This window comes from Colletotrichum aenigma, assembly GCF_013390185.1.
Source record: "Colletotrichum aenigma strain Cg56 chromosome Unknown KSG_Cg56_contig01, whole genome shotgun sequence".
Lineage (NCBI taxonomy): Eukaryota > Fungi > Ascomycota > Sordariomycetes > Glomerellales > Glomerellaceae > Colletotrichum > Colletotrichum aenigma.
In genome coordinates, this window is record NW_023500907.1 from 5,344,510 (window position 1) to 5,367,089 (window position 22,580).

General features: G+C 55.4%; 2 protein-coding genes across 2 annotated transcripts; one reads left to right on the plus strand and one right to left on the minus strand.

Moving 5' to 3' along the window:
• Positions 1-6,780: 6,780 nt before the first annotated feature.
• PKNOX1 (Homeobox protein PKNOX1) lies at positions 6,781-8,135 on the minus strand (the record flags this gene model as incomplete). Its single annotated transcript, XM_037316673.1, has 3 exons — positions 6,781-7,031; positions 7,102-7,939; positions 7,992-8,135. The coding sequence occupies 3 exons, from the start codon at positions 8,133-8,135 to the stop codon at positions 6,781-6,783; spliced, it is 1,233 nt and encodes a 410-aa protein (XP_037185340.1).
• Positions 8,136-13,571: 5,436 nt separating this feature from the next.
• Positions 13,572-13,989, plus strand: CGCA056_v001414 (uncharacterized protein; the record flags this gene model as incomplete). Its single annotated transcript, XM_037316674.1, has 2 exons — positions 13,572-13,756; positions 13,875-13,989. 2 exons carry the CDS (start codon positions 13,572-13,574, stop codon positions 13,987-13,989), a joined length of 300 nt encoding a protein of 99 aa, XP_037185199.1.
• Between the last annotated feature and the right edge of the window lie 8,591 nt (positions 13,990-22,580).

Here is a 22,580-nt window from a genome sequence, read left to right on the forward strand (position 1 = left end):
TGTGGACTTCCGACACACTGCCTCGAATAAACGGGGAACAAGCAGGGCGTCTGCCAGATTGTGAGATGGGGAAAAGGGCGATCACCGGCGGGTGATAGGCGGAAATAGGCAGACCAGGGCCTCTGGGCAGCCTCAACCGGATCATTCCCCACTTGTCTCCTTCCCGACCCCTTGCGCCGCCTTTGAAGACTTGGCCGTCCTTGCAATATTGGGCAGGACCCAGGAGTCTTTCTCCAAAAAGTCTTCCACACTTGCTTGACTGGGAAGGAACATGAAGCTCTGGTGGATCCCGCGGAAAGGACCCCCAGCCAACCTAAGGCGAACACTCACGGCACCAAGTGGAGACTGAGGCACTCTACATGACCCTGGGTACCTAGGTACGTACTTGGATTTGCAACTCCAAGGCATAGGTCATCGCCAATCTCTAGGTGAAATCTTCCATGGAAGCCAGCTGGACAACACAACCATCCACCGCTGCGACACCGTCATCCACTCACGGCCTCCCATTGCCGGTCTTCGATATCGACAGGTCGCAACACCGCGGAGTCGCATCCTGAACGGCCTCGCTCCCATCGTAGCGTCGCATCGCACGGCTTCTATCCGACCAGGCCATCCCCGGCGTGTCAAGGCCAATGACACTTACTGCTGGTGCTGTTCGTGATGCCGTTGACACGCGGCGGTACACGCCCCCAGGCCCCCTCGGTCTCCCCTTCGTCCGCTGCAAGATGAGCTCTGACAGGAGGCAACCTCATTACCGATCCGATACGTTGCCGAAAGCTCAAGGGGTGCCCAGGGGGGGGAGGGAGGGTGGCAGGCACTTGCACTCAAATCACAAATCATCAAACTTGAAGATTCGATACCCGATATCCGCTTTCCGAGGGCTGGACAAATCCCAAAAGGACCAAGGAACAAGAGGATGAGAAACCCACACGACAGAGTACGAAACGTGAGGGTCTTTTCGGTGCTGCAGCACTGCTCACAGCGCGGGCGCGCCTGTTCCACCAATACCCCGATAAACGTTTCTGCTCCATGGAACACTTTGAATCCGTCAAAGGAACAAGCTGAGACAAAGACGCCCATCCTGCCTGCTAACACACCAGCAGCACTTGCCAGAATGCGCCACATCCACTCTGCCATGCGAGTCTGGCCGATCAAGAGACACGCCACAAAAGCCAAAGACCGAGAGCACGACGCTATCGCTGTTGGCGCAATGACCTGCCGACCTCCTTTGCCCTACGAAACACCTCCGGCACCCGTAATCGACCATCGAATGACGTATCCAACCTTGCATTCCACAGCCTGTACTGACGACAAGCTCTATTCCACCTCAATCTTCTTCAACACTCTCTGCCTGTAAATCATACGCCATCAAATTGCGTCTTTTCCGCTCCCGGAATTCCCATGCCATGCCCAGTCCTCCATTGTGTGTATCTGACCGCCACAGCAACCTTGCTTCATCCCAGCATGCAATGTCATGCCGCATGCTTTGCTCATCCGTCCTCGCACTCGCCTTCGTACTCAACTGGCTGCCCTTGGCTGCTAGACTCAGGGATGGGCCGCTGATCTCCGAATCCCCTCACAGACCCGCTTACCGTCTACCATTGACTAGGTGTATCGTCGCCCTCATCGGGACGCCGATGGCTGCTGCCAGGGTTTCTACCACGCACCCATCAGCATCACACTGCTACTCCGCAGCTCGAGGTCGCTTTCATCTGACGTCTTCTAGCTCGTCTAAAAGTGCCGAGCAAATGGGAGAGCCACACCCTGTGATTCGCATCATCCCATCCCATGTCTTCTCATCACCATGTGCACGCTGCAACGAAGGGTTTGGAGGCGCTAGCTGCGTGCTGACATGGCAGTCATTGTCTCCCACCATCGTCTCTCTGGGGGTGGCACGTTGAGCATGAGAGCATGGCCATGTTGCTGACACCCATCAACAGCTAGCTTCCTGCCATGCATAGCTCTCTCCGTAGCAGCATTAGCAGTGCCCGAGTGGGGTTTGACTTGCCAACGATGCTCCCCAGACTCATGTATTGTGCCTGAGATGGAGGGCAACTGACATCCCTTTCTGAGCGCCGGCCGTCCTTGGCCCGGCTTGACGCAACCGGGACCCCGATCCCTGGTCCCTGTTTTGTGTTCTTCGGCCGGGTCTGTTCTGTTCTGTGCTGTGCCATGCTGTGCTGTGCTTTGGGCTGCAGCCGGCGCGTTGTGAATCTTCACCCCCTCCACACATCCTTCGTCCAGTGACCGTTGCGACTGGCTGTCATCCAACGCAAAGTTACAACGCTTCTTCCAGAGACGCGAGGCCCAGTGACATTGCAGCTACGGCGAGATGCGCTTATCACCTTGGTCCAACCCAGAATCACACTCTTAGCCGTTGCCGCACGTTTCGTAGCGCATAGCTCCTCCATCCACCACTCTCTCGTACTCCGACTCCAACGAAGTCAGGGTAGGACCTTGGCATACCGCAGATGCCATTCAGACTTTACGGCATACACCGCTCCTTGGGGGGCCACACGACAACAAGACAGCGCAGTTACGAACCATTGGGAAAAGATGGTTGCCAACCAAAAGCAAGCATGCCACCACCAAAAGCTGTCGTTCTCCGCTGCTTCCTGCCGCATCGTGCTGTCAGACACTTGACCCCCAGGAAGGACCGATTTGGTCTCCTCATTTGTCTCTTTCTATGTCTCTCTCTCTCTCTCTACCCCTTCATGTCAACGTCTCAGCATAATCAAGAAAGGAGAAGAAAGCAACAAAAAAAGTCACTTCATCGGATGACCATGCTACCGCTCACCCAATCCCGTCCTCTTACACACCCCCTTTTCCAATAGTTCTAATCTTCTTGTCACGTCCCAGCTTAAGGGAGGCAAGGAGAGGAGAAGAGAGACTGACTGGGGTGTGTCGGCGGCAGGCTTAGATGCTGTCCTGACACCGGCAGTCGATCATTGTGCGGCCTTGACACGAGGGAGGGGACGTTGAACATTGAACGAACCGGGCGAACCCATGTCCTTCGTTGCCTGTCATTATGGTTCGCTGATCGCGCGTGTGTGTATGTCTCGAACCCAGAAGGGGGGCAGTGACAAAACGTTTGTGTGCCAAGATGTCAGAGACAGAGACATGATGTGAGGTCTATCTCGACCGCAAGAGCAAAAAGCAAAAAAACCACAATGGAACATTTTTATTCCTCTCGTTGGACGTGCATTGCAGGCTGCCTGCTGCATGTTTTAGCAATCTAGTGACATGCTCTCTTGAGACCAGAGAGCTATGCGTGAGACATGCCGCCGGGGTGAGAAGCTGCACGCCATCAGCAGTCACGGGCACGCATGGCATGGCATGGCATAGCATGAACTGAGATGTGCAGTCAGCCCAGCTCAGGGGAAAGCTACTGGCAAGGAGGAATAACAAAATAACGAACTGGCGGAGGACGCTACCGGTCAAAGTATACCGCAGCGCTGGATTGTATGGCACAGTGACTTGAGGGGCAGCGTTGGCTCAACGTGAGGTTGGACTGAACTGGCGGAAGGGAAAGGCAAAGACTAAGACTTAGGGGACTGTAGTTCGATGGATCTGCAAGCCTCCGTTATCGAGATCGCGGCGGCTTGCCTGACATGCACCGGCACCATCAACGGATCCGTCAAGCCGTTCTTCCCACTCGCGCCGCCGCCGCCGCCGCCCGGCCGGTGGCCTTGCATGTTTGGTTGGGTGCTCAGCAGCAGTCTCTTCTTGCTCAGCTGTGTGTGTGTTGCCATGGGAAGGGGTCCTCAGAGGGAGAGAAGGATGAGGAGGCGGAGGAGGCGGAGGAGGCGGAGGAGGCTTACGATTACGTCCCGAGTGGTGGTGTAAGCCCGTACCAAGCCAACGGAGGCCGGACGCAAGTCAACGTGTCTAGTGTTGTGGACCTCGATCTCGCACTTCGCGGCCCTCTCCCTCAATCTAGTGTACCAAGCAAAGAGCGAGCTGCGCAGGCGTTGATGATGAATGATGTTGGTCTTGTCTTATCCTTCATGTCTCTCGCTCTCTGTATCTTCCCCCCACCGGTCGACGCCACTTGCCTCTGGTCTCTGCCCTGTCCCCGATCTCGTGGCGTCTCGTATCATGTACTACCATGAAATGCCCCCAATCCACCCACTCATCTCACTCGCGCGTGCAGCGCGTGGTCTGGACAAAAAAGCATCCAACCATGGGTCTGATGTCTGTGAACCCCGAAAAGAGGAGAGAAGAAAGGAATCCAGACTCCAAAACCGAGACCCCTCAGATATGGCTTCTTTTTCCTGCTGGTCTCCCCGCCCTCTCTAGCCCTCTCTTGCGGGAGGGGCGTGTGTACTGGACGCGGGTGTGCTGTGTTGGTGTGAGAGCATGCGGCATGTATGTATCTACTTCCGTCTCTGCAGCTGCAGCAGAAGCAGCAGTCACAGCAGCAGGAAGGCAACAAATCATCCGCCCGCCCTGGCGACGTTGCGAACTGGGCAGGAAAAAAAAACAAGAAGGCAGGACGGCAGGTACGCAAGGACTTTTTGGGAAAACTTGGCTCCCCTTACACACGCCACGCTCCCCCTCCTGTTTCCCTTGCCATGAGGTCTTCTCGTGTGTTACACACTTGAGTCCAGTTTCCCTTCGATTCTACGTGGTAGTAGCTCCCCCCGAAAAAAAAGGTGAAGAGGAGTGTGGAATGTTTCACAAGAGAAAAGAACACTGCATATTTGGGAAGGGGTTCGTTCGTTTTTCCCTCGCTCCTCCATCCAGTCAATGCTTTTTCTCGCATTCTAGACGTCCCGGACGAACGAATCTCCTTGGTTGCTTCCCTGTTTCCCCCCACCCAACCACACACACCACACACACACCTCACAAAACCACGGCGGCGGCGACGGCGGCAGCCGCGCACGGCGCACGGGAGAGGCGGTAACTGTAGCAAAAACGAAAAAAAGAGTACCTACATCACAAACATTGATGACGATAGTGGTGCGGTTGACCGTGCTGGGAGAGTCTCTGTTCAGTGATCTCATACTAAGGATTAACAGGTGGCTGGGGGGAAAGAGAGGTACAGAGTAACAAAAAAGGAAAAATGGCACCGGTCTCCGTCTTAGTCCGGCACGAAGGGTCGACTAAGGGACCATTTTCGCCGCCCGCCCAGCCCTTCCCATCCAGAGCGGCGGCGACGGCCGACCCCGCGCGCGCGCGCGAGCTACACGCTCAGTCTCCCGCTGCAGAATCCGTGTGTTATGATGAAGCAAACATTGGTTATCGTTGCGCGGTGGCCCAGTGCGCTGGAAAGTGTGCGGGTTTGAGGAACGACGAACAACCCTCAGCCAAACAACAGTCCAGTCCAGGCAGAGAGCAGCAGACTGACTAAAGGTGACCATGGCCATAGCATGGCGCCGGTAGTATCTAACCCGGGATCTTGGGTCCTGTGCCCCGAAATCTCGTTATTTCTCTCCCTTCTGCTACCGCTACCCTCCATTAGCCAGCCGACTGCTATAGGGTCCAATCCCCAGGTTGATGTAACCGCAGACTCCTTTCGCCCATCTCTTACGGGGGACCGAGAGTAAGGGATAAGGGAGCAGGCAACATGGCAGAGATAGGGGAGGGGAAAGGCGTGGTTGGGCCAGGCGTGTGTGAGTGAGTGAGAGTGTGTGTGTGCGTGGGTGTGTGCGTGGGTGTGCGTGAGAAAGACATCTCGCCATCCAGGAACCACAAACATCATGCTCTCGTTAACGGCTCACACAGACCCTTTTCGTTTCCTTGCACGCTTTCTGCGTAATGTGTGTGTATTTTGGTTTTTGTTGCTTACGGGTTGATGATAAACACAGCTTGTAAACAACCATGCGCTTTGATTCACGTAGAGTCCGTCCACTGACTTCGTTCGACTTCGTCATGGGCTGCTGGTGTAGGCCAAAAAACAAAAAGAAGATCTGTTCGCCCTAGGGCTCGCGCACCATGGACCATGGCTGAAGGGGAATGCGTCACCCGGAGGCTTGCTGATCACGGATGGAACCTTGGGAAGGCCATTCTCGTGTTTCCTGCGCAGCAAGTTTTCTCTTGGCGAAAGGCTTTCCGAGCCTGTCTCCAACGTTCGAAGGATGGGAGGAAGGATCAATCTTCCTCAACACGCACATGGGAAGGAATGGCTGTCATCGAATGTTTGAGGCTAAACAAGTGTTTTTAAACAAGGGTTTTGGTTGATGTTTGTTGTGTTACTATGTACAGTGAACAAAATCGACTAGAAAACAAAAAAGTTGGTACACTGATATCGTTCTACGATCCCTTTGTGGTTGGTAAAACTTGGCCTCTGGTTTGGCTGATTTGAAGACGAAGAAAAAGATGAACCCCAAGAAAAACAGAAAACATCGATAAAAAGCGTTGACAAAATGTCCGAGATGAATCTGATGAATGCATTTGTCTGCCCACCATCCGCCCGTAGTGCCTGGTAAACCGCCCCGTTGAACCCCTTTCCGATAAACCCATTTGTGTGTGTTGTTGAATAAGAATACATTATTCCCATAGGTACAGTCGACATAGAAAATAGAAACGAGGTGGGCGTGAAAGCAATGGTTTTGCTGGTGCGGGCCCCCCCTCCCGTGGTATTTTTATACAAAGCTCATGAAGTATTAGTGTGTGTTTCCCTGGTGCCGTTTTGTGTTTTTTTTGCCTTGCGTCAGGTCCCGATCGTAGTAAGTCGTTAAAGATAATTGGTCTGGTATGAATTCTTTTGTTGCGATGTTTGGAATTTTTGCGTTTTTCTTTGTCTCTCTTTGGTGCATGATGATGTGAGGCGTCCTTCTAGATGCTCCCCCTCTTGATGTGCGCCGAGCGCCGTTGCTTCAGGCTCTCGAGGTCCTCGTCAAAGGCCTCGCCGTCGCTAAGAGGAACGCTGGAGCGCTTGCCATCATCGTAGTCGGCGCGCTCTGTCGACGGCAGGATCTTGCTCTCGCCGCTGCGGCTGGACATGGCGTCGGACTCAGCACGGGCGTTGCTGATCATGGTGGGCAGCTGCCGGCGCCGCGCGTTGATGAACCAGTTGGAGATTTGGTCTATTGGAGGCAAAAAAATTAGCGTTTCGCCCCAAAGAGAGTCTAACGGTTTCGGAAAGCGTAAACTTACTCATCTGCAATCCAGTCTGACGCATGAGCTCCTGCTTCTCGTCCTCGGTGGGGTACGGGTGGTGCAAGTGAGCCACAAACCACGCACGCAGCTTGTCAGTCGTCTCCTTGGGCAGGTTGCCGCGGCGCTTGCGTTGCTTGCTGTCGCCGTGCATCCCCATGGCGCCAAGCTCTCCAATGCGCATGAATTCAGGGTAGTGGCCATAGCCGGCGGCAGAGAAAGGCGTGCGATCGAACGGGTGGATGGCACCGAGAGACAGAGACTGCACTCGGCTGGGGTGGTGGTATCCGTAGGCGTAACCGCTGGTGCGGTAGGCGGGAGCTGCCTCCATCATGGGAGCAGGGGGCATACCCATCGAGGGACGGATGGGCTGGAACTCATCCTGAGAGTGACCACGGACACGCTGCATGGGGATGGACTCCCGCTCGGAAAAGTTCATGGGCGGCAGGCTGGGAAGCGTGGGGCGGATCTCAGAGCGCTCGTTGACCTCCATGGCAGGGGATCGCATGGAAGTCATGCCGGAGGAAGACATATAAGGGCTGGTTCTCGCTGATCCGGTCCAGCTCTCAGTGGCAGCGCGGGAAGGGACTGGCGGGGAGATTTGACGTTGAGGAATACGGGCAGGGCTGTCGTAAAGTCTCGGCACGCGGCTAACTCTCTCACTCTCCTCCTCGTGATCGATCGAAAGCCTCCTCCTCTTGTTCGAGTTTGGCGAGTGAACGTACTCCGGAGGGGTCATGACACCGGCATATCCAACGGTTGGCGAGGTGTTGGAAGACGTTGTCCTTGTGGTTGACGCCTCCTGTGGCTGCAGGCGAAGGTGAAGTTCTGGGATGGCCTGATATCTCTGTCAGTCGGGGATTTCATGCTTCTCAGACTGGTTAACAAACCTGGCGAATGGAAGGAAGGGCGATTCTCTCGGGCTCAGTGCGAGGACGCGAAGAGTAGTCTGTGGAAGCAGACCTGCCGCCATCCCAAGGGTAGGACTTGAATGCTGAATGGGGGGATGGAGCAGCCATGGCGAGCATAGACATCTTGTGCTGTGGTATCTTGAAAGTGAAGGTCTCTAGACACGACCGTTGCGGATGTAGCGCTGAAGGCTAGATCCTGTGGAAAATAAAGAATGGTGTGGGCTCGAAAACGGAAGCCGCACGGCGGACAAGGACTGCTGCGGTCAGCGAGAAAGATCCGGGAAAGTCGGTTTGCAGAGGAGCGTACCGAGGTCGGTCCAGCCAGGTATTTCGAAAGTTGGCACGTCGAGGATGGTGCTCCTGTGATGTTCTGTTGCTTGGTCGAAGCTGTGTATCTGTATCGGCGGCAGGGTCGAATAGACAGTTGTTATAGTATTGCTCGTCAACGACAGGCGTGGAGAAGAAGAAGCAATAAAAGGATGCTGATGTGATGGTCAGGTGGTCCCAGCCGTTCTTCTGAATCAACAAACAGCTCGAATGGGATGATGGTCGGTGATGATGGAGACAGATGCAAGGTGGGATGGCAGTCCTTTTGTATATCTTTGAGTCTGGGGGAGGTATCGGTGTTGTGTGTAGTAGAGGTGTGTATGTATGTAGGTGTGTAGAGCAAGGTAGGTAGGTAGGCAGGCAGGCGTATGGCAAGGTAAGGTAAGGTAGCGTGGTAGGTTGGTGGAAGGTGGATTAACGGTGGGAGGCGCACAGATGTGGTGCCAAAATAGGAAATGGGAGAGAAGTGTCGAGGAGGAGGACCCGGCGAAGAGCCAAATTGGACAAATTAAGACGGTGATTTGAACACACTGAAACTGACACGAACCAGCCTCAGACGAAAGAGCCCCCCAACTAGTAGGTTCTTGAGTGAATCGGACCGTGGAAGGGAGTTGTGAGAGCTGTGTGAACTTGGAGAAGAAGCAGCAGCAGCAGCGCACAGCCCACGGATGCTTAATGCCTTGCTACTTGACCTATGTATCTGGGAACGAGCCTTTGCTGATGTGGGGGAGGGAGGACGGTTTTGACGGAAGAGACTAAACCTGAACTAGCCCAGAGCTGCGAGGCATGGGCATGGGTGGCATGGCGAGGAGGACGATCAGGGTACAAGCAGCCGTCGATGAGGAACAAGAGGAGGATTGCCCATCTCGACCAGGGTTGCAGGACCACGCCGTCCGTACCCACATCCACAAGGGCCTGCTCCTGGGATGCTGATGGTACCTCCCAAGTGGCGTCCCCCCCCTCCTCTGCCTCTGGCGGACAACGGACTGATATGCTAGGCTCGTGGTGGTACTGGGATATGTCCAGCACCACGGGGGGGAGGGGGGGCATGGATTAGGGGTCTGCTCGACGAGGCCGACCAGGATGCGAGAAGCAGAGTGGAAAGATGGGAGAAGCACTAGCCTGCCTAACAGTGACACGAAAAAGGGCCACTAGGGAACCGCTGTGTGTCCGTGGGCAGGGGTCATTTTGTACACTACACCCCGGGCTGCTGATGGCTTGCTCCCGGGCCAGGACGGTTGTGATGTAGATGAAATTGCCCGAAGGGGGGCGCCGGCGGGTATGGAGATGTTCAATGGCGCTGCTGCATTACTCCAACGACTGACTATCCAACGTGCCATTACATATGCAACTGGCGCGCTGGCGTCAAGTTACCTCACCCTTCCAAGCCAAGCCTCTGCAACGCTCTGGCCGCCAAAAGGTCTACTAGGTTACTGACGGATTGTCAAATGTGCAAACAGGACAACCAAGAGGGAGCAGACAAAATAAAGATGTGCAAACCCGACATAAAAACAATAATTGACGGCAGACGGGCTTGGCGGCCTTGTTCACACGTCGAGTCCCCCAACGTAACGGTGTCGGCCACAGAGGGGCCATTGTCCGTACAGATACTCGACCATCATTTCCCCAACGGGAGCCCCAAAGAAGCAGTGTATTGGCCGCCGCGACATGGGAAGCCGGAGATGCGGTCAATATGGGATGGATTCATGGCATATTGCATCCAAGAACGAAGCCCGTATGGGTTCGTTCCGAACAGGTCCAGTCCTTGATGAATCTTCCGCAACACGATGCAATCGCCCGGCAGAATGCCTATCCTTCCACGATGGCGCCCTCGAATCTTCAGGCCCTTGACGGGCTTCTGCGTGAGCTCAAAAATCTATTTTCGAAGACGCTTGCAGAGTCCTGAATTATCCTGAACTTCATACAGGGCCGATTCGACGTCCGTGATCCCTGAACGTGGCGGCTTCGGGAAGCTGATCACCAGCCAGCCATGAGGCCTAGCATTACTCTCGGGCGTTCGATTCTGCCATCGTTCTCTTCCCCCTTCTATGTTTACGCAGTGCATCCATCGCTCGTGCTCGCCTTCGGTGAGGCGCCGTTGATTCTGCAAATCCCTGTTGTGTTCTTCTTCGTGCACATGGTCAGGGAGTGAGACAACCTGGATAGGGCGTAAGTCGAATATGTCATGACTTGGAGACATGTTGACAGGAACGGGACCCCAAGTTGAAAGATAGCCCGATGGTGTGTTACAGTCGGTGCAATGGGTGCATCTTTTGCTGCTGGTTGTTCAAGTTCCGGTTCGAGCCCGTACGCCAATGTATGAGTGTGTGTGAGAAAGGGAGCAAGTGAGAGAGTGTGTGCATGTGTGCGTATGGTGTGTACGGTGTGTGCCCGTGGATAACGTAGATGGATGGACGGACGACGTTTAGGCGGATGGGCGAGAGCCAGGCCAGGACCTGGGCGACTGGGGGCCAGCAAGGCCAGCCAGGGCGGCCCTGACGTGACGGCGCTCCCCTGCTTGTCTGCCATCGATCCCATCCACACACCCCCGAATGATGTCCATCAGCCATCCCAAAACAACAAGGCGGGTCCGGAAGTCTCCTGGATGGGAAGAAGTACGAATAGAGCAGAGTTGAGTTGTGCGCTAGAGCGGCTATGCCATCCGCCGCTGACACGCCCACCCCCTTCAGCCCAATTCTAATGCTGTTCAGGTATCGTGATTTGTGCAGTCAGTACCTGAATAAGGTCCGCGAGCGTTACAGGCCTGCAAGTATTTGACATTGCCGCGCGAGACCGCTGACGAGTGAGAGGGCAGACAACGCGATTCAGACGTCCGTCCCAAGCCTTGGGTTGAAGAACCGGAGCCGAACAACTTTGTTTCTGACAAGAAACTGGGAGAGTAATGGCATTCTTTCTTTTTTTTCTCCTTCTGCTTGTCCTCTTCCTCTCGTCGCCTCTCAAGCCACCCGTCAGTCGCCCGGTTGCAGCTGACGTCTGTGACGTGCTCAAAACAACAACCTCCTAACCGTACAGAGTCCGAGGGTTGGCTGGTTGATTGCTCCTCCTAGGCGTCGAACGTCCTTCTGAGGCTTCGACCACAACCTTCGATGGCGGAGGCTGTGCTTGTCAACGACGACAAAAAAAGGGCATGGCACTTCGACCCAAGGACAATCGATGTAGACTGAAACGTCAACCATCATTGGATGCTTTTCTTCCGTCCGAGTGTTTTGGAACACGAGTTGAGTTGCGCGCGATGCATGCGGTGCGTTGCGGCTCCCACCATTGACGGGCCATACGTCTGGTTATCGGATCGTTCTGACATTTGCCTTATCTGGAAGTGTTTGCAGGCCTTGATTCAAAACGAAGGCTGGTGTCCATTTGAGCAGAGTTGCTGCTCTGCGATTGGTGATGATCAAACTTTGACATATGTAACCTTCGTCCCCTCGTCCCTCCCCTTTCCCGCCAACACCCTTCCATCCCCGCAAAGCATCGAGGTACCCGATGTCATGCGGCTCCCGTTTTTTGTCAGCTCCCGAGATGGCGGGATGCTTTATTCGACAGCCATCTCGTCAACGAGCAGCAGTTTTTCACGGCCGGAAGAACCGCCGAGTCAGTCGCCTGAACTAAGGGCATTTATGGCCACGACTTTGCTGACTACCGTTTCAACTTTTGGTAGACGTGCTTATTTTGGGGAATCATGGCTAATGAGGGGAGATGGGAGGCGCGCCCTAACAGGCAAGCCTCAACTCCAGGGAGTTCCAGGGAGGGGCCGAGTGCCTCTTCTCTCGTTGTCCGTCGCAAGGGAACACAGGCAAGCGCGCTCCGGAGCCGAAGCCGCCCGCGCGAGGGAGAGCTGTCAAAAACGCAGATCTACGGCGGTGATCCTGTGGCCCCCGGTCGGCACCACAATTGATTGGGCCTGTGGCTGAAAGGAAGTGGCATGTTCCGAGTAGCATCAATGTTTTGCCCTGGTGGCCGTGGCGAATCCTTGCCTCGAAAAGCATTGTCCGGGGTCCCACGATAATTCTTCTGCTCGCCATTCTTTGACAGGTCCCAGAAACAGGTCAAGGTGTGTGCATGACAGGTCCAAAGACTGGAAGGTTCGTGACGAGATCTAGGGAAACGATAATTGCGATTGGTCGCTCGGGGCAGTATACGGTACGGTTGATCTGAGGTCGATCGGAACCAAGATGGGATTGCTCAGGTTGTCAAACGCCAGCCTTGATTGCGATTGGCTCCTCAGGATCTGTCATGATGGGCTCCTTGTCAAGTCTCGCCTCAAGTTGCTGCGCCCCAAGAAAGTTGAGTTGGGGTTCCGTGGAACGGCGTGCACATCACACATCACACAAAGGAGGGTGGGAAGGAGACAAGGAGAGACGGAAGCCCGGGTGCTGACTGATGGGGGACCCGTCAGGGGCCACGGTGGTATCGCGAGTTTGACATCTGAGGTTTGCTGGTGTGAGTGCGTGGTAGCAAGGAGAGGGCGTCTTCTTTTGCTCGTTGATTTGGGACGTCGCAGCTACTATGGTACCCCGTAGTTGGAAACCGCTCCTGGGACACGCCAAAGGCACAGCGTGCAGCGACTGCACGTACGCTGGTGCCCTCGCTTTGGGTCGACAGTTTCGATTACCAGTAGCCTAGAGTACGGTGGCCGCTGACTGGCTGACGGAATGCTGCTGCTGTCGAAAACGCTGCAGCCCGACCGCTTTCTGGTCCAGACGGCGTTGTGGACTCCCATCGAGGCCTCCCCCTTGTCAATGTTGTTTTGTTTGATAAAGTAAGGTGAGGTAGGAGAGCAGTGCGAAGCCGATCTTGTCACATCTGCAAACCTTGAACCAACTCGCGTCATTCGGGTTACCAGTCGCTAGGCTCTGCTGCGCTGGACCACCCTGCAGCTTAGCAACAGCCAGCATGACAATGGGCTGGCCAGAACGCTCAGGTAGGTAGGGTGGTGGGTAGGCAGGTAGCAATCAGCCGGACTGTCGAGCCACTGCAGGTACCGATTCCTCCGGCAGTACGACGGCCTCTTCCAGTGCTGAGAGCGGCCCTTGCTACCAGGTCACCAGTCCGTGTGTCGGGACAAGCTGAGGACGCTACCAACCAACGGTTGGTCTTGCAGCTGTATCGTGGCGTTCTTGTGCATAGCGGTTTTTTTCTACCTCTCGACTCTTAGTTTGGAGCTGGAGGGAAGCCAAGGCTGGTCTGACAGCGCACCGTAGGGCACCTGGGGCCATGCTGGCGGCTAACACGGCGAGTCTTCAGGCGAAGAAGTCAAGCGCAGCAGATTTCCGAGTAACAGAGCACGTCCGCGCGGGATCTGTGCTAGACGGTCGATCTTTGGTCTGTCCCAAGTCTCCAGTCCCGAGGCCAGAGAAGGTTTGCTGCTTGCGCGTGGCCCAAGTGTGCAGCCCAAGTGAGTACGTACAAGTCTCTCTACCCTGGTCTGGAGTATGTACACAACAGACCGGGGCGGGTCCGGAAGTCTGCCTGGTGATGTGCATATGACTGGCGACGGTGATGGTGGCGGGTACGTAGACACTTGGCCTCGCAGTTGGTCTTCGACTTGCACCGGTGGGCTGCTGCTGGCTGGGTGGCTGGTACCGAGAGTGTCTGGTCCTCCAATCAGACTCTTGCTATCGGGAGGGAATAGCGGTTGAAGTCTATGGCGTTCGGAAGGAGGCAAGATAATGTTTGCCATGGTTGACTGGGATTGGCTACCGAATGCTTCTGTTGATGATGGGCTGGACGGGAGGCGCGACTTGGTTGCCTTCCTAGATCTCACAGCCATGGGTCTGTATCGATCTCGGGGGTGCATTGTGCCGGTGGCCATCTGCATCGCAAGGTCGCTGTAGCGGTGGCCGTCGCCATCGCCACCGGGTCAGCCGTGGGCATGGGGCTTGTGGCTTGCTTGGGGGTGATTGAGTGAACTGGCAAGGGTTGGGTGATGATGCGTGATGCGTGATGCGAGATGCGTGATGTGTGGTGCGTGATAGGTGTGTAGGTAAGGTAGGGACGCGGGTGCTTTGATACGCTGCGATGCAATGCTCGAGCCCGGCCTCGTGCTGGCGCCTGTGTGCCCGAGGTCAAGGCCAAGCAGCATAATAGGCAACCTAAGGTATTTTCAATGTAGGCAGGCAAGACAGACGCAAAGGCAAGTTGCTGCACTGCAACTGTCTCTTGCCCACTGACCGGTTAGTTGGTGGTTGGCATCTGGCAAACGGTGCAGACAGCAGCCAGTCAGGAAGCCAGACAGACGGTCAGAGACATGCCGCGTGGTAATTAGATGCAGCTCAAACCAGATCGAAATGCGAGGTGATTAGATGGCATCTGCACCCGTCCGTCGAGGACTGCGACGGGCATCAACCCCAGATGTGCGTCCCGATGAGCAAGGTTGGTTGGTGGTCGGTAGCGCGATTGGGCGAGGTGGATATGCGGGCAAGATTTTTGTTGACGACGTACCTACCTTAAAATGAAAGTGTTGCTGTTACCTTACCTTTGGTAGGCAAGTTAGGTACCTAATGCTGGGCTTTCTGGGCGTGTACGGAGATGCGCAAATTGAAGGGGAAAGAGCCACCAAGTGTCTCTGCAACTATCTAGTCCTTCTAAGACTGGCTACAACTAAAGGAAGGTGTGGTCTGCACTTGCTGCTATTGTCGCACCTGCACCTGCCAAAACGCTTCCACCATCACCAACAACGACACCGCGCAGCCGCCTTTCCTCGTTGCTCTTTCCTCCTGCCCCGCCCAAAAATAGCCAGACTTCCCCAATTCCCAAGACTGGAATCAACCAAGACACAAGCAGACAAGGTCGACGAGGCTAACACCAGTCTGGCGATGCCCTCAATCTTCGCATTTCCCTCCATGGGCATGGGCTGGACCGCCCGCGAAGCCAACGAAGCCAACGAAGCCAACGACAGCGGCCCCAGCAGCTTGACACAGCTGGGATGCGATCAAGCCTGGAGAGTCCCGCACGCCGTCTGTCGTCCGTCATGGGGCCCGCGCAAGGCGTCACTTGGCACCCGGGCGTCTCCCGATGGCTTTGCGGCGGCGGATAGGGGGAGAAAATAGAAGTGCAATCTTACTTGAAGTGCCGTCGGAGCAACTGACGAGACTTGCTGTGATTGGCCAGTCAGTCACCTACCACCTCACCAAAGTCCCTTACCTTACCTACTGCAGAATATTAAGGCAACAGCTACGGATAATGTCTCTCTGGTCACTGCTCTCTAAAGTGACGAGGGCGTCAGCTATCACGCCAAGGGGGGGAAATAGAAAGAAGTAAACAACTACCTAGCTACTCAAGGCATGGCATGGGCATGCACTGCACGGAGCAGCGTAAGCAGACCGACTCCACTGTGCATTTGTCTTGACTTGACTTGGATTGATTGAATCGTTTGCTGCAAGCCACAAGCGAGAGCAATGTGCCAGCTTCTCATGCATCCATGGAGAGAGCTCCTGCCCTGGACATGCTGCAGCCTCACGCCTGCCTCTCGGTCTGAAGTGGGAGACAACTCCCGCCAGTCGGCTCTTCCCATTGGTCCTGCCGCCCCAGCAAAGAGATGCGGCGGAGAAGCATTTTCCGATCCAAGCCTCCCATTTGCTGGCCCTCCACACCCGCCCCTCCCTCCTGCCCTTCACCGGTGCCGGTGCCAGAGACTTGGACTTGACAACTGCTGCGAATATCCGCCAACAACATCGTCTCCCCCGATATGAGATGTGATAGACCGACGCAGCAAACATGATGCACATGCGGCCAGAATCTACTCCCCCTCCTGCTCCTGGTCCCGGTCCCGCCCCCGGCCCTGGACAACTACCCACGACAACTTCACTCTCGACGCCGCCGCCACGCACAGGCATGTACGAATACCTACCAAGAACGAGATGCTCGCTCGCACTCGTATGTACTTGCACCTTGACCCTGACCTTGCCAAACCCTCGCCCCGCCCTGGCCTGGACTCGACCCTAACTGTGACTGCTATCCTGTCGTCTTGTCCAGCTTGCTTGACAGACGGGCGAGTCTCCGCTACACAAACACACATACCTCACGCACGCGCGTGCACACCACGCACATACTTCCCTCCAGCCATCGTCAACCGGTCAATCGCGGCTGGCTTCCGGTTCACCGCACAGAACTGACCGACTGTTCAGTGTCGTTTCGAATTTGGGCCAGCCCGAGTTCTCAAGCTTTCTAGCCCCCGCCCAAGGCTGCCTCTCTCAATCTCTCCACCCTTGTTCCCTGGTCTCCACGAAAGAAAGGCAAAGGGCACTCGAAGGAGCATCTTCTTCCCACCTCGCCGTCGTTGTCGTCGTTGAGGAAAGGAATAGATCGGCCGGTCAGATATTCTGTAAAACCTGTCCAGAGATTGGACGCCACGGGCTGCGCGTTGACACACACAAGGGCCGAAAATGATTAGGATCTGGGGACCGAGCCCCGAGTCGAGAAGACGTCCATGGATCTTCTACGACGTCTCAGGGGAAGGCCAATCTAACTGCTAAACCTCATACTGCCTATCATACTCCCCGGACACCGCCTTGGATCTTCAAGTTCCTGTCATCTTGCTGGAACAGTTCGACCAATCTTCCAGAGCCTCAGCCACCGAGCGATCCCGGCACCCGTCTTCGTCACGGCGGAGTACCAATCATCAATCCGTCAATCAATCACATCCACCAGCCGCAGGCACAAGCGCACTGCACAATGCCCTCCCGCTGCCCTGTGCGCCCGAGCACATGCCCACCTGCAGAACGGACAGGACGATCATGCCAATCGAGTCGTCGTCCTGGCCGACTGACGGCCCCAAATTGCTTTCCTGTGTGTCCGCCCATCCCGGCCGCTTCTCCAGCCTGATTGGCCCTGCTGCTGCGGTCAAGTTGAGCAAACTGCATAAGCCGTCACTGATGTCTCTATGGACCACGTCCGAATTCCCTCAGCCTGCTCGCCTCGCCGACGCAGCGGCCCTCGCGGCAGCTGCATTTTGAATCGCATCGCGCGCCACTGCAGACGCCAACAGCAGCATGCGCGATCACAACCGCCTGTCGTTCACAAATCGATCTTGCTTCCCGTCCGACGCTGCAAATTGTTCCGACCCAAGTCACCGCCGTCGACTTGCATGTCACCACCGTTGTCTCCCGTCTACGACGCCCGCCTGGGTTCTGTCTCTCGGGCGGCATCTTCCACCTCCGCTCGTCAAAGCCCCAATGGTCAAATAGGGGAGCTCGAGCTGCTGTGGAGGCTGCCTTGTCATACCAACACGGTCCAGCTCCGTCAGTGTCCGGGATCTCCACCAGCGACAGGGGATATCGCGCTCGACGATGCAACCCTAAAAATACCTTGTGCCACAAGAGAGAGGCTCCGAACTGCTTCCGGGAGTTCTTCACATTAGTCGTCGCCCACCGGCTCTAGAGCTTCCTCCGAAGCTTCAGGTTGCTGTCAGGAACGTTCATCCAGAAACCTTAATCAACAGCGACAACATGGCTTGATTGATTGTTGTTGTTTATATTCCACCAAGTCGACAGAAATAGAAGCTCCGTCAACTAGTCCGGCCGAACAGACACAAACATCGCGTGGGAGCGTCTGTTCGCCTGAACGCCTCATGTTTCAAAAGACTTGATCGACTGGCTGCAGCCTCCCTTCATCTGTTTGCATTGTATCTCAGATGCTGCGTATCGTTATGTCGGCGGATGGCGCACAATATTGTGCTCGCCGAGCGTTTTCACCGACCGTTTTCGAAAATACGTGCTGACTGGCATCTATCTGCTGAGCGGCATGTCCGGCCTACATTGCAAAAGGGCGACGACAGGATCGTTGCAGTGGGGATTCGAACTCCAGGTTATTGCGCACCAACACATGGCATCGTACGTTTGACAGCTCCACGAAGTATGGAAAAAAAGAAATGGGACTCGTTTTCTCGATGAATGCCAGGCCTGTCCGGTCTGCCAGATCGCTGGGTGGCCCACCCGTCCGCATGTGCAGGGATCACATTCGCAAAAGTCACCCAACTAAGCAAAGATTACCCGTCGTGAGGGTTCCCATTCAAATGGATCTCCATTGTGAAGACCAGGGCAGGCAGGGGCACGACTTCCCATTGATGAGACGGCAGAGCCCGCCAACTGGGGTCCTTCAAGGGTTCCTTAGGTTCCACCGACCCAGTTATCTTGCTGCTCCACGTTTCGATTCGACTCGGATCCGGCTCCGTCCTTCACTACCGAAACACCCCGAACCGGTGAACCGTTCCAAGGTCAGGTGATGGGACGCCTCAACACGAGCCCAGTTGTGGTATGCGAATGACTGGAAAACATCATTCTTCATACGAAAAGCTGTGCAACTTGCCGCAGGCACTGCTGAAGCGTGGGGGGACAGCCGCGAAGCCGCATCCAGCAGGAGAGAATTTCTGCCACCAATGCCTTGTCAAACTCCAGGATTCTTGAACTGGAGGGTTGGCTGACAATTCCGGGGATTTGGTCCTTTACTGCGTAAAAAGGCCGGGGACCGTATCCAGCATACTTATTGCGTGGAGAGACCAACCGCCATCGAGCACCCTGAACATCCAAGGGGAAGAGAGCCGCGCCAGTTAATCACGGCCAGATTATCCGTATCGATCGTGCAGTCGCAATCTTCCCATCGCCTGTCAAAATGTGGGTGAGCCGCACTCCGCCGACCTGGCACCTCATGTTACGGCCATGATGACCCGCCCACTCAAATTGAGTTGAGTGTCCGGGCCGGTACTTTTGCCTCGATGGGTTTTCGAGGAACCTAGACCCGTTGCTTGCGATGGCGAAGGCGCAAGCAAAAGGTCATACGAAGACGTATGTCTGTGGTACCCAGGCCACCTGGATTTCCCAGGGCACGGAGGTGTCATGGGTTCCCGATGCACTCTCCATTTCAGCCCGCCCGGGCTTCAAAAACCAATTCAACGGGTTTTCACATCAACGATTCCTCAAACGGACAGACCATTGTGCAACCGTTAGGTGTGCAACAGCGTGTCACCAGCACTCGTGTTGTAGCCTGTTACCGGGCCTCATTCTCCCCGATGACACAGGAGCATGCGCTTACTCCTCAGTCCAGGCCCAGGAAACTCTCAGCACATAGCCAACGAGATACCTGGCACGACGGAATCACCTATGCACCCCTATCCAAGCTGTTAGGCATGTCTTTTGTGTTCAACGGAGAATGCCACCGTCCAGAGAATCTGCATCTTGGCCATGCTAGGTTCCGTATCTTTGGACCACAAAGCTGGGTCCATCAACGATTGAATCATTGAACGGCCAACGCCTCGTCCTCCAATTCCCAAAGCTGACAAGTCCGCAGGTAATCTCTTTGAAGGGCATGATCAAGGTACCTCGCTCACCCTGGGGTTCGGCGAGCAAGACCGATAGAATTGCTTTTTACAGGTCCTTTTCTAGCGGCGTGCCGCAAGATGCAGCGCGTTCTGGCATGATCAATGATCAACAGAGTTTGCTTTCTCATATGCAGGCCTTGGCCGACGTCCCACAGGACATGCAGGTCGATGATAGTCGGGCCTCCATGACGGGTCGTCGACTCACCACAACGCGCAATGTCACTCCTCCAACTGGGGGTTCTGGTTGTGATCCAGGTCTTGTCTACTGCATAACTCATCACCACATAATCAAGCTCGGACAGGTCGGAGACTCGGAAACACCTTTTCTAATCTGACGGTTCGTCAACTTGACTCGTCATTGGTGGATGCATCCTTCGAGAACAACCCAATCTCGGTGGTTGGAAGATCTGACAAGCCCTGGCCCGACGTTATACACAGACCACACCAATGCACCAGCCAGCCGGGACTCGCCGCACGCCAGGTCATCACCGGGGCCGTGACAGGTGCTCTCAAAAGGCATCCAGACACGTCGTACGAGCTGCAATCACCCAAATGAGCCCTATGCCATATTCGACTCCCTACATGCAATCAAGACAAATCATCTTGTCCGACCATCCCATAGCTCTGGGAATTCAGTGGATACTTTACGACCACGGCCGTCGCTCGCGAGGTACAAGTGACGGCGGTGACAATGGTTTCCCCTTCTGGAGCGCCAGATCGGATCTTAAGGCGGCAGTGGTGACCCTTGCCACGGCCCTGTGTATCGCGTCGCGCAAGCTGCTCCCTATTAAGTAACACAGCCGGTTGGGACGGCCGTGCTGGATACAGTACCGCCCTGGCCCGTCTGGGTCCTGAAAGTGACACAGACATATCAGATGGAGATCAAGAGGTCCACCGACCGGTAGTTCCATTCAGAACAGCTCTCGTGTAATCGGGAACGGCAATGTCGAGTTATCGGCAACGTCAGTCGTTGCAGCCGCCTTCGCTCCGCACGTCAAATGCAAACCTTCAGAGTGACAGCAACGGTCAGCATTAGCGTCGCAGGGGAATATTGTTCCTGGGCTAAGATTGAAGCCTAAAGGACCGCACGCTCTTCAGCCGGTAACATCGGGCGCGTGTCCACAGGGGGAAAGAAAGGAGCAGCAGACTTTGTTCACAGCCTGCGGCTCCAATCTTGCCATCACCACCTTCCACATCCCTCACACCCACAGGGGCGGAAGCATGTTTTGCTTGACTTCATCGTCCGTCGTCGGTAATGTTGACCGACTGCAATCATGGACGAAATCTTGGGTTTTGACAAAGATCGACCGCAGGGCTGCAGACTACACAGAAGGGAGGCGAGGTCCAGGCCCAGATCCAAGCGCACGACGCAGAGTCAGGAGAATCGTGCAAAGATAATTGGAAAGCCACCTATATTAACACTCCACTGCAGGCTGCTCTGAGGACACTTTGACGAGATATCTCGGCTCATTATGAAGTCATTTTTTGACGGCAAATCTCGCTGGCCGGCGAAGGCTCCATTCTTCAACCCCCCCCAGCCGATGGGAGTCACATCGATTTCCTACTCCCCCACCGCCCACCAAAATTGCAAAGGGGATCTGTCAAGTTTGACAGCCGCAAGGGGACGACAGATCCAACGCTGATGGATCGGACAAGGTCGGTTCGAGTGGAGTGGCAAAGTGGCTAGGAGGTTTAACATCCAAACATACCCTCTGCCGACACCATGTTCCCCGTCTCCTCCAAGGATTAGCCAGGAAGAGGGGAGCAGCGGTCATCACTCTGGACGCAAGACTGGCGTGACTGACAAGGATTCGTGGGGAGTCAAAAGAGGGCTCTGCCTCTTGGGATTCCCGGCCCCTGAGGCCGAAGTCAGGGGCCCGTCAGAATCTTACCCACTCGCAACTTGTCAAGCCGCCCCGCGGACAATGACCGCAGGCAAAACTGGGCTCGCGGCATACCTGGTCCCGGAAGCCGTGCTCAATTGCCAATCTTCTGGCGTTGCTTCCGGACATCTGAAACGGAACAGGCAGGTCCGACCGGTGCCAAAATGCTGCTTGTTCTCCACTCGTTTGCCTTGATCTGATCCCGGCCAACCGACGTTTGGCTGCCAATCGGGCCCCTGGGGGAGCCCTTGGAGACGGAGAGCAGGCCCAGCAGGGCCAACCATCACGACAAGAGTTCACTTCACCCTCCTTTTCTCTCGAGGCTTCCCGCTTCCTCACTCTCCGCCCCCCGGTGCCAGAACCCAGCCTTAATGTGGTCCAAGCGTCCTGTCAAAATCGTAAAAAAAAACTTCAATTGAACTGGGGGTGGTGTCAGGGGGGATCCTAGCACCTGTCACGATTTCTGGCGAGCGAATCGCATCCCGTTCTCGCATTCAGCCCAGAATGCGAAATCCCAACGACAGCACAGCGGCGGGCCCTGACTCCGTCATAACCTTCGACGACGTCTCATCAAAGGCACAACTCCAAAGCCAAAAAGACATCAAAACATGGGACTGGACCAAGCGCAACGCTTACGCACGGTAAAAAACGACATGTGTCTCTCGACTGCAGAAACCTTTGACAGCCCCTCAAACGGGATCTGCAGCGTTTCTTCAACCTCGAGTTAGCGGTTTTCTGATTTGCCTCTCGTACAGATTCTCGTTATGATGTTATGTCGTGCACATTCATGACCCGCTGTCAAACCACCGTCTGTCGATGTTCGGGTCCTCTCGCCTTCATCATCCGCCCGCCGACAGGGATGAAGCCTCATACTTTCTTTTTCCTTCACTCTCACAAAATGGGACGGTTTGTACAGGATCTCGCTGCTCATCCTGTCCATCGGACCCCTCACACGCACAAGCCCACTCCCCTCCTTTGAATTTGGCAGAAAAGGGGGGGCCAACTTGTCACATCCGTCAGCCAGTC